This window comes from Vigna unguiculata, chromosome 7 (genome assembly GCF_004118075.2).
Source record: "Vigna unguiculata cultivar IT97K-499-35 chromosome 7, ASM411807v1, whole genome shotgun sequence".
In the NCBI taxonomy this organism is placed as follows: Eukaryota; Viridiplantae; Streptophyta; class Magnoliopsida; order Fabales; family Fabaceae; genus Vigna; species Vigna unguiculata.
This window is the reverse complement of record NC_040285.1, coordinates 34,966,863-34,979,813: the sequence shown is the minus strand read 5'-3', so window position 1 is coordinate 34,979,813 and position 12,951 is coordinate 34,966,863. Positions and strand designations below refer to the sequence as shown.

At 29.3% G+C, this 12,951-nt stretch overlaps 1 protein-coding gene across 1 annotated transcript; it reads right to left on the bottom strand.

Annotated features, from left to right (window-relative positions):
* Positions 1 to 1,686: 1,686 nt before the first annotated feature.
* On the bottom strand, positions 1,687 to 5,866 carry LOC114189784 (F-box/LRR-repeat protein At3g48880). The gene is made up of 3 exons (XM_028078470.1): positions 5,700 to 5,866; positions 3,020 to 3,427; positions 1,687 to 2,683 (listed from the first exon to the last, which is right to left on the bottom strand). The coding sequence occupies exons 2-3, from the start codon at positions 3,376 to 3,378 to the stop codon at positions 2,125 to 2,127; spliced, it is 918 nt and encodes a 305-aa protein (XP_027934271.1). The 5' UTR covers positions 3,379 to 3,427; positions 5,700 to 5,866; the 3' UTR covers positions 1,687 to 2,124.
* Between the last annotated feature and the right edge of the window lie 7,085 nt (positions 5,867 to 12,951).

Genomic DNA, 12,951 nt, shown 5'->3' with positions numbered 1-12,951 from the left:
AAATAACATTTCACTGGAATGTATAACCTATTGATATGCAATTGCCACGTGTTGTTTATATGACAAAAACTATTTTTGTGAATTTAATTAATTTATTTTAAAAACATGTGTATTTTTTACTGTAATAGGTTCCTTTTTCTTTCTCTTCATCTTCCCATCTACTCCACACGACAACCTTCATTCGCATATCACCATCTTCAACTTTTTCACGTAAAATAACTCTTAATTACATTTACCATGATTCCAATATAGATCAATGAATTGAATACATTTCCAACACCTAGAACAACATTCACAATAGTTGAGACAAAAATATATTTAATCTAATTTATAAAAGGCTATTCAACTAAATTTTATTAATATTCACTTTCAACTGAGAAAATGGAGTGAGTATCTAAAATTTATTTACATGTTAATTTAAGATGTGATGAGATTGAGATTGTAAACAAGTGTGACAATGCAGACGATCCATTTTGATCCCTGGAAAATTGGTCAAGAGAGACTCACTCACAAAATAATTGTTTGTTAACATGTTTGATATGTTTTGTATAAGTGACTTTTGAAGCTTACTTGTATAAATAAGTTAACAAATATTATGAAGTTTATTTATACTTTTCTTTTTAATCTTGAATTTGAGTATCGTATAAAATTGCCACGATACACGTACAATTTAATTTTATGTATATCTATTGTATTGTCTATTATACACTATATTTATTTTCTTATTCTATCTTATAACCTATAAACCTGTCATAGCATTTTTGTTCTCTTTCTAAATTATATTAGGTATTATATATTATCAATTATTACCCATTGTGAATTAGGTGGGAAAATTTTGATTAAGAAAATCCACGTGGGTCTCTCTAAACCAAGAATGAAACTTAGTAAATAAATAATCAGTTTTCACGTCAAATAAAAGGGTTTAAAAATAAATTTCATCTATCAATATTAGTGTTTTATTAATTTTTTCCTTGTCCTGCCTTCCTAACACTGACTTGATCTTGGACTAATAATTTATTTTCGATAAAATTTTGTACAAATGGAAAACTTTAATAAAAAAAATAATTTTTTGTTATTTTGACTATTTTTTATTTTTTTTTTCAATTTTAATGGAGTAAATATACAGAGAAAATATAAATATCAATTTAATTTTAATATTATTTTTATGACATTTTTAATGAAAGATGTTTGATCATTAAAATAAGCACGGTGTAAAACTCATGCATCGAATATAGTAATTCTAAATGTAAAAAGAAATTCAGTATGAAGAGTAATGATTGAACAAAGTGAAATCTATAATTGAAAGTTCGTAAACATGCTGAGTAAAGATTAAGACCAACAAGATCAACAAGAAAGACTGAAAGATAAAATGTAAAGTATTTGAAGAAAAATTAACAAGACAAAAGAAACAGACGTAAACATAAAACATAAACCATAAGTGTAACAAAAATTTAAATAAACAAAAAAAAATGTAAAAATACAACCAAACAATAATAGTGATTTCCATGTAAACATATAGAAATCGATAAACATGAATATAAACACTTTTACCATTCTCATTTTTTACTTTCAGAGAATGTAATATTTTATATATGTGGTTTTTAAAATAGTTATTATAAAAGTCAAAGTTACGTATATGGCTTATTTTGTCATTTCAATCCAAAATTTGAATATACGACAATTGGAAAAAAGAAAAAAACAGCATTTAAAACCACTGACCAAGTTCCAAATACAAGCATCCGAGACAGAGAACACTTGGATGCAAACGTTCAGCATTTCACCCCGCACATGTAAGTGTTCTCATTTCGACTACTTGTAAATGTTGAAACTAAAGAAGAATAGCCCAATACTAATCTCCTCTACTCTGTAAAGAACCAAAATTACTGTCTCATCATTTTTTTCATGATGGAAAACACTTCTCAAAATGAAACCAACTACAGAAACAAAACTTATTATTCCTATATACAGTTACAAGATTTGGCTAACTCCTAAAGGGTGCAACAGCATTCATTTGTAAGAATCAAACTTTGTTTATTTGGATCTACACTTAAGGTAGCAGCATGAAACAACATAAAATGTGACAAATGATGACGACTGGATCACTATCAGATTCCTTTCTTTTGCTCAAAGTGTGAGAGACCTCACCTCGTCTGTTTTCCAAAGCCCTTCCTCGTACTTGTACCACCTAACCAACCCTTCATCAGTTCTTGTTCGTTGGCACATGACGCAACTGTCATCCATGCATGTGAGAAATTCACGTAACCGAGAAGCCTTCTGACGAATAGTGACATCAATTTCCTTAACAATTCTTTTATGTTGAGGAGCTGGAAGGGCTTCCATCAGAACACAATGTGATATATTGAGCACTTCTAAGTTTTGTAAGCTGTCAAGAATGAGAACAAGAACATCCGTGAAAAGCATTGAGCATCGAAGGCTCAAGACTCTCAAGTTTGGAAGAAACGCAGCCAGAGATGAAGCAAAGAAAACATCACATGGCCCCATAATCTTGAGTTCACTAAAGTTCTTGCAGTGGGTTGAGATTTCCTCCAAAATATATGGTGGATTTGCTATACTAGGCATTGTCAGGGACTCCAACTCTTTCCAGCAACGGATGGCCTTGCACATTCCTGTTTTCTTGATTCTGTTCCAAGCTGGCAGAACAAGCCGTTTGAGTCGAGGGCACCTGGCAAACGGACATTATTAGCTCTTTCGACAAAAATACATATGCAGTCTCCAATTTTAAGGTGTGTTAATTACCAACATTGGTTGTCTTGTCCCCTTCTATTCTAAAAATGTAATACAATACAACTACACCATCCTACTAACTTTCAAGTGTTTTCCAGAAATCCAGGGTTAAAAGCCTCACAAGAGCCATTCTTAATAAAGTTTTAGGCACCAAAGGAAAGTTGATCAATCAACAAGACAATGTAATACCCTTCTGTGTGTATTCATTTCAAATGGTTTAGCTAACTTTATACGTTTAACAAACAGATATAATGATTTTGGAAGTTGAAGTTACCTTTCAGCGGTGTATGTCAACTGTTCATCACTTACGTACAAATTGAAATGGAAGATCAAAGTCATTATACTCTGCCGGCTGAGACCCAGGGAGATCTTCAATAATCGCGTTAATGTCCTATCAGATCGTTCATCAACATAAACATATGGCTCTAATGGGATCTTGATGAAATTAGATCTTAGCATTGACAAATCTAGTGTTTTCCAAAGAAGTGGATCACAGCATGCCATGCGCCATGCACTACAAACACGAGAGATGCCAGATGTCAACTCAAAAATGTCAAGCAACTGAAAAATCTTCACCAAAATATCTATGTCCAGATCCTCCCATCTCCTTATGTTAGAGTCGTTGTCCTCCATTAAACCAGGTTTTTCAAAATCCTCACTGAATTTCGGTGTAAAGAAACACCTAGAAAAATCAAACCAAAAACCAGTTGTAAGATTAAACCATTAGAGTGAACAAATAATAGCAGCATATGAAAAAGAAGAGTAAAAACTCAAAAACAGAGACGATAACTGAAAATCCAAGCAAGCTTTACAATCCCTGTTAGTAGTGTAACCAACGACACCGAAAACATAGCATGATTGCTGTTCCAAATTTTTCTATATAATTTACATTATGTGGACTATAAGTGGGTGGCAAGAAAAATGTTCAGAGGGCATTTTCAGACAAACAAAATAGTTGCACTATATATTTGGGCCACTAGGCCTGCTAAGCCACAATTACATTTGGAAATGACTCAGCTCGTTCCGATAAAAACACAGACTTTGATCGAAGTTCAACTCAAATTTCATATGAATTTTTTTTTTCAGTTCAAACCCAACTCGACTAAAACTCACAAACAACTCGGTTTAGATTGTAAATTAACAACTTTTATTCTTTGCATTTTGGTCTTCGCTCTTTAGTGTCTTATTTTTTGTTGATCACGCTTATATATTTTTGGGTTTTCATCTTTTCATTCCCAACCTTCCTCTTCTAGCCAATATGTCAAGTCTCCTTTCTACCATACCATGATATTGAAAATTAATAGATGCAGAAACATACAACGATTTATTTTAAATAAAGATTATCAATATTATAAGCCACGAGAATTAAGAATGGTACAAATTTCAATTCTTCAAGAATTGAAAAAAGACTGAGGTATTAGGCTCTTCATTGGCAAAAATGAAGATTTTAGCTCACGAGTAAGTTCGTATACTCATATTCTTAGGAGCCATTTTTTGGGAATATACAAGTACAACTTAATCACACGTCACAAATTGAGGAAGACAACTTTGCCATTCAACAAAACTATGAGAGTGATACCATTCCTATACAGGGAACCTAGTATGCAAAATTTTCTTTCTAACAACTGATGAATTATGTTTCTCAAAAACCAAGTTTCCAAGTAATCTTATTTTCTTGATATGTTATCTTGAGTATGGCTAAAATTTTCTCATCTTCATCGGATTCTTGGATTTCTAAGAACCCTCTAAAGGAATATTTTATCCAAAATTGAGAAACAGTTAAAATATTTCCAGAAATTTTTTTCCTGAAAACATTTAAAAATAAATCAGACAAAGCAAACACATTTAACATTCCCTACTCAAGATTTCTATGAAACCTAGAAGAATCCCCCTACCAAACACCCCAGCGCTAGTGTTAGTCATTAGATTAGCAGTACTAACTGTTATCATAAGTTCTGATTAATGTGAAGGGCTAATAATCTTTCACCCCATGCAAAATATTTCAGAGAGAGAAGTTCACACTCATCATCAAGAACCACCATGGATACAACCCCGGCCAAAGGTTATTGAACTCAATCATTTCGGCCTGAACTCAAAAATTAGGCATAAATAGAATACTAAATCACCAACACAGCATCTACAGAAAGCAATTCACAATTCCCACAACCTCTTTACTAAAAGATCATTAACTCTAGTCCAGAATTCTCATAAACATTAGAAAAAAAATCCTCTAATTCATACAGAGCTTTGAATAGACAATATCATTGGAATCATTGTTAGAATTCGTCTACATGTCAGGATGACATGGTTCGGTCGGCCGGTAACATCAGCCGAAAAAAAGAAAATAAAGAAATAGAGATGTCAGAACAGAAAAGACGAACAAACCAAAGATAACAAAGAAACAAGTGGAGTTGATTATGCGACCAAACCACATTCACTCGAAAATTAAAACTTTATCATTACAAATGAAAATTGGATGTGAAATGAGTGGGAAAATGCAAAATTAATCAGACTAAACAATTGGAACTTGCTCAATTAAACTCTCCAGTCCAATTACTCGGGTTTCACTCAGACACTTACGCCAACTGACAAATTTCCATGACAAAACAATTACTCATGTTTCACGAAGCAACATAAAAAGAATTAATTTGTAACTCTCTCAGACCAGATCTCGAAAGCACCAAATCCGAAACAGAAGCAAGTGCAGGAACAATCAGCACCGCAATCATGAATTCTTGATCAAACAAATTCCAGAAACCCATAAATGAAAGGGCGCAGAAAAAAACTGTTGGAATCTAAAAATATTCTGGGTCAATTGTTTAAGGTGAAGATCTAATCCTCCGCTACCCCAATTTTTGAACTTGTTTACAGACATAAACATGGGTATATACTTTGAGATTTGTGTGTGTGTTTAGAGTACGAAGAAGAAAGAGAGGAAGAGAAAGAAGACAGACCTTGAGGCAACAGAAGTAGTGTGCGGAGTGGATGAGGATGTTGGTGTCGTTGTTGAGTAGCTGAGTTGAGGATGAACAAGTGCAGAGATTTTGAGGTGTTTGTTCTTGCTCTGCTTCTTTTCCCTTTTTTATATAAAAAAAAAATGTCATGAAACATGTAAATTGTGAACAGAAAGGTGGATGTAGATGCGGATTCCAAGGGACCGTTTGAAATTACGAGAAAAGCCTTGTCTTAGGTCATGAAATGTGGTTTCCGAAAAAACAAAACAGAACTTTTCTCTTGGAAAAAAAAAAGTCAAATGCAGATAATTTGATTTGTCCAGCACTGTTCTGCGATTAAAATCAGATTTTCACATTCAGAATTAACATAGTAAATTTTGGATTAAAAACATATTAAATAGCATATGGAAATATATTGCAATTAATTTTATATAATCTAATGACACATTTATTGATTTTTATAATATTTTCATTAAAAACGATCTTAACATAAATTCTTCTTAATTTACTGTATAAAATATGTTACAGATTTAATTTTGATAATCACAAATATACTATTTTACTGTGAAAGTAAGGAATTACTAATGTATCATCATATACACATAACGTAGGCATATACAAAAGCGTATTTATCTCAATACGATGATTTTTTAAATAAAGTCATATTAGAGATTATTAAACTTTCATATCTAAACTATATGTATTATGAAACAAATTTAAGTCAATATGTTATTTTGTTAGTATTGAAAGTGGTATCAAGATTTAATATTTGAATTGCTTAGTTAATATATAAGAACAGGTGTCACTTTGTATGGAAAATAAATTTAAATTGTTAATGTAAAAAAATTGCATTACTAATCAATAAAATAATTTCAAATATAATTTTTAAATGTTTTTTTTTTTGTTTTTAAAAGGTTATATTACCATCGCAACATACACCTTTTAGAGATGATGATATTTTCTTAAACATTTTGTAAAATTGCTCACCCAAGGTTTTAGAATTTCAAAATTAAAAGTACTAGTTAAGATGAAACAATTCTATATACATTGATAAATATGTTCATAGACAATAACATGTAATTGATGTCTGTGAAGTTTTTTGTGTTATCAATGTATTTTAATTAATTTCTTAAAAATAAGATAAAATATTAAATAATCCTATTGTTTTAGTTCAAAAATAACATGGAAAGTGGTATTTAAAGTTTTGTTGAAAAATATGTCTCGCGCTCGAGATTTTTAAATAAGAACTATATGCAAAATATAATATTTTTCTAAAATTAATAGAATGTCACTTTTTATTATGAGTAATAATATATATGCTTTAAGTTCTCATGCAAATTTAATGCCTTGAAAACATAAATTATGAATAAATGTTTCACTTTCTATGTGTGTGACATGAATACATAAATAAAATAAAAAAAACTTTAGTAAAATATATATTTATTTATATAAAATTTGAGACGACAAAATGGATGAGTTTAGTAAGAACAAATGTTGTCGCATGATTTGTTTGGCTATGTCTACTATCTGCCTTAACTAACCTATTTCATTCCTCACATATTCATTTCATAAATTTCTTATTTATAAGATTTATCGGAAAAATTCACTACTCCAGATTTTATTTTTTTTAAAGAAAGATGCATATAATGACTCTTAATTAAATATTTAAAATGAGTCAAAAGTAGTTTCTCTTGTTTCTTTCGACTTGAGGAATATAAGAACTTGCCTTAAATATACTACGAAATATAGTAAATTTCCTTAACTTTAATAAACATTTATAATTTTTTATTTTATCCTTTTAATTTCCACATTACGTAAACTAATTAAATTGAAAAAGACAATAATACAGACACAAGTTTTTTCAAAAATATGACCCTCAAAAACTAAAATAGGTAATATAATTAGAAATATTTATTTACATGATCTAATACTAAGGATTAAGACCAACTTTTAGGTGCACTGAATTTGGTCAAACTTTGAAAAAAAAGGAGAGAAAAGAAAAGAAGGTGGGATGTAGGATGTTTATTTTCTTGTGTCATGAAGAAATTTTCTCGTGCGAATTTTAACTGAAGCAATCTTGATTTTAACTTAACAAATAAAATCAACTAAGATTTACCAAAGAAATATCGATATTAATATTTTTTAATTATTAATAATTATTAAATATTTAAATAATAATATTATCTAATAAAAAATAAAATATTTTATCTAAAGAAATTTAAAAATCACCATGACTGTACCTAAATAAAAGATTTAAAAATGAACTATTACACGATTCAAAACTAAAAGTTATAATATTAATAGCACAGACAAACGTATGAATTATAATTAATAATTTCATAACTGGTAAATAATTAATGCATAATTTTAATTGTCAATTAATACCGATCTACGTATTTTAGTTGGATTCAACGTATAACTGATAGTTTATTATTATTTAGTAAGATTAAATATGATTTTGATTTATTAATTAAAATTATAATTAGTCTTTTTGAAAAAAAATTTAAATGTTTGCATTTAAATTTTTTATATTATTTGACTTATCTCTGGTATAATGTTAATTAAGAAACTGTCTTAAAACGGAATAAATTTAACAAAATTAAAAATTTAATCTATGTGATGATTAATTTTAATTTTCATTACAATCTTAGAGACCAAATACATATTTAACCTCTTGTTATTATCTTTACTATTTTTATGAAATCTAACTTCTTTTATGTTATATCTTCTTATCTCTCAATTTTTCTTTTTTACATTCTCATTTTGGACTGGGACATCAAATTTAAATTTTTTATTGATTATTTTATACTATCATCATGTTATGTTTTCAAATATAATATTTATTTAATATTTTAAAATATAATGAATTTTTTAATATATTAAAATTAATGCGTTTTGAAAATACATTAAAAAAAATATAAAAATACGTGAAAGGAAGAAACACAGTATGTAAAAAGAGAAGAGTAGTTGTTTGAATAAGTAAGCATAAAAGAAGAGACGCTAAAAAGAAGAAGAAAGAAGAGTATGTGTTATGAATTAATGATTGTCCATTGATTTGATACATTTACTGATATGATTCATTACTCTTTATGGTAAATATTTGTATTAACTAAGTTGATTTGTTTCCTTTATGGATTACATATTGTATCTATAAATAGGATTCTTCCTATCAATAATAATACATAAATGAGTTACTCCCCATTATCTATTCTCTGTTTCTTCTCTTCTCTATTATCTGTCGTCATTCTCTATGTTATTCGCTTTATTTCATAACACGTTATCAGCACGATGCTCCAACGAATTGAGGACTAGTGGAAGCTTTTTCTCTTTAATGATAGTGCTATGCGTGTCTCAATCCAGGCTCTTTCTAATCCTTTCTCAATTTATAGTTTTACCTTATATTCTTCCTCTCTTATGATAAGAATTGTTTGAATTTATCAATTTTCATCTCTGTCTTATTATTTTTATTATGATGGTGATTATTATTATTATTATTATTATTATTTTGATGATGATTATTATTATTAATATTATTATTTTATGTGTTAGTTCTAAACACGCGAAACGTTGCGAAATTTGGATTTGTGACCCTTGATATTGCAAAGAAGAATTCCTTATATTGGATTTTAAATGTTGAAATACATTTAAGATACAATGGATATTGGGATACCATTAAATAAAGAAATAAAGCATCTAAGCAACTAATTTGCTCATGCGACAAAAATATTGTGAAAAAGGATTCACAAATATTATGAATTTATTTCATGCTTATGCTTATGTATGGCTGGCTGGACAAAACAATAAAGCTTTTGATGAAAAATCATGAGATCCGCCTAATCTGCTCCATTCCCAGAAGTGAATGCAGCAATCAATATTATGAATTTATTTTATGCCTTTGTATGGCTGAAAAAAAGCAATAAGCTTTTGATAGAAAATCATGAAACCTGTCCAAATTGGTTCTGCTCCATTCCCAGAAGTGAATGCAGCAACATTTTATTTATATTTTCATGATCGTGATCTTGATTATGGACATGGTTATAAAGAAAATTTCAAAGACACATTTTGTCACCAGAAGTGGCATAATAATGTGAAAAAAAAAGGAAAAGAAAAATGTGAAAATATTGACAAAAAGATGAAAGTATATATTATCATTATGGTGTTAAAGGCCATTTGAGTTGTACTTATTGTACACCAAAGCATCCTACAAATAATGAGAAGAACATAGAAACACACTTTGCTTTTGAAGATGGTGATTCTGATTATGGCTATATGGATGCTACTCATTTTGATATTGTTATTTTCTTTGCTAAAGCAAATGGAAGCATTGATCACCTCATTGATTATGAGAGTGTTAAATTTTTCTTTTGTTTGATAATGTGAGACATCGATGTTAGTATTATTTATAGTACTACAAATATATTTGAAGACTCTAGAAGAGCTATTATACTTCTACTAAGAAGTTGAATAGAAACTTATTAAGTTTCAATGATATTTGTCTAAATGGATATTATATTGAGACAAACAATGAAAAAGATATGAAATATCTTTATATCTCTATGATTGAGTTGATCAATTATGATGCGAAATTGTTTGTACTACAAGTTTATCAACATTCTCTTATAGTTTGTACTACAAGTTTATTAGTACAATTGAAATGCATGTCATGGTAAACCAAAAATTTACAAATCAAAATGATGCCTTGTTTGACATGATCAATTATGATGCGAAAAAAAAAGGGTTGAAAAACTCATGTGAACACGTTTGAAGCGTGGTAGATATGTTGGTTCCAAAGATAAAAACTCTTGAATGAGAAAGGGAGCTAATATGCAAAATGACCTAATCGAAAAGGTTGAAATCCCAAAAAGATTCATTTGACATAATTAATGGTTCGGTTCCAGAAGAACCTCAGGTACCTGAAATTGTTGAAAATGATGAGATCTCAATAAATTATGTCATGAATCATATAATATGGAACCAAAATGAAGTCAACATTGATGAAACTTTTACATATAATATAGCGATGAATGCTATGAATAACAATGAGGATCAATAGCCAATGAACGTTGAAGATTGTCGACAAAGACATGATTGGCCAAAATGAAAATATGCAAAGAAGCATAATTATATTTGCTTGCTAAACGAAAGGTTGTTGGACGTATAGTTCGCACACTTAAAGTTGTGAAATCTGTTGGGTACAAATGAATTTTTGCGCAAAAATCAAATTAAAAATGATAAAATTGTTAGATACAAAGCATAATTGGTTGCTCAAGGTTATTCACAAAACCTTGTATTGATTAGTGAAAAAACATGTTCACTGGTATTGGATGCAACAACATTGCAATATTCGATTATCCTAGTTACACAACAAGATTTGCATTTACATCTAATGGATGATGTTACAACCTATTCGTACGATCCTTTTGAAAATCATATTTATATGAAAATCCCTGAAGGATTTTATTTGCCCAACAAGACAAATTCTAAAGAGGGTTATTCAATAAAATTGAACATGCTCTTTTATTGATTAAAGCAAGGATGTGTGTGGTATAACCATCTTATTGAGTTCTTATTAAAATAAGGATATAGAAATGATCCTTTTTGTCCTTGTATTTATATGAAAATATTAGAAAATCAAATTTTCATAATTATTGTTTATGTAGATGACATAAACATCGTTGAAACTACTAATGAGCTCACAAGGCAATTGAAAGAATTTGAGATGAATGATCTTTGAAGGGCAAAGTCTTGTTTGAAATTAAAAATTGAGTATTTAAATAAAAGTATTTTTATACATCAAGAGGCTTATATGATTAAGGTGCTTAAAATGTTCTAAATGGACAAGTCATGTCCATTATGCACTTCAATAGTTGTGAGGTCGTTAGATGTTGATAAAGACTCTTCTTAGACCTCAAGAAAATGATGAAGATCTTCTTGGTCTAGAAGCACCATATCTTAGTGTCATAGAAACACTAATGTATCTTGCGAATTATACTCGATCTAATATTGCATTTGCTATAAATTTGTTAAGCAAGATATAGTTCTTCAACTACAAGAAGAAAATGGTTTGGAGTAAAACATATACTTCGTTACTTTAAGGGTACTACGAATATGAGCTTATTCCATCCAAATGATTCAGATTCAGACCAATGGGTTATGGATATGCATGTTATTTTACATATTCTTACAATGTCACAGTGGTTGATCACAAACAAGATGTTTGTTCACATGTGGTAGCACAATAGTTTTATGAAGGTATATGAAACAAACCATAGTAGCAACATCGTTTAATCATACAAATTACGAGGAAAGTTGTGAATATGTTTGGTTAAGGTTTATAATTCAACATGTGCAAGAAACTTGTGACTATCTCCGAGAAAGATGGAATCAACAACCATATATGAAGACAATAGTGTATTGTTCAATTGAAAGGATGATATAGATATCAAAAAATTCGTTCATCTAAAAATATGACAAGTCTATTTGTAAAGTTTTTGCCAAGAAAAACTTTTGAGCAAATGACTCACAAATTCGGACTCACCTTAATGATGTAAGTTTACATGAGGGGGAGAAATAGAATATGTGATGAACAATATTGTATTAAAGAATACAGAATGTTGTACTCTTTTTCCTTCACTAGGTTTTTTATCCCAAAGGGTTTTTCCTAGTAAGGTTTTAACGAGGCACATTCTTTATCAATGGACACTCAAGGGGGAATGTTATGAATTAATGATTGTCTATTGATTTGATACATTTACTGATATGATTCATTACTCTTTATGGTAAATATTTGTATTAACTAAGTTGATTTGTTTGCTTTATGGATTACATATTGTATCTATAAATAGGACTCTTCCTATCAATAATAATACATAGATGAGTTACTCCTCATTCTCTATTCTCTCTTGTTTCTTCTCTTCTCTATTATCTGTCGTCATTCTCTATGTTATTCGCTTTATTTCATAACGTCATTCTCTATGTTATTCGCTTTATTTCATAACAGTATGCGTGTAATTGAAAATTTGTATAGAAGGGACAAATAATTGGTTATATTAGTACAATAATATGTATTTTTAAGTATTTTTGTTTATGTAAGAAATATGTTTTTGGTTCGTTAAGTTTGACTTTAATTTGGAAATGGTCTTTGGTCGAAATTTGATCATTATTTGGTATCCGTACTTTCAAAATCATTATTTTTAGTCTTTAGTTTTGGACTATGTTAAAAATAATAAACAGCATGCCACGTGTTATTTAA

Bases quoted from the DNA above. Each gene is read 5' to 3' on its own strand.
- LOC114189784 (XM_028078470.1), bottom strand. From the start codon at position 3,378: ATGGAGGACAACGACTCTAACATAAGGAGATGGGAGGATCTGGACATA. The intron at 2,684-3,019 runs GTAACTTCAACT...TCCGTTTGCCAG, and splicing joins TTGACATACACCGCTGAAAG to GTGCCCTCGACTCAAACGGC.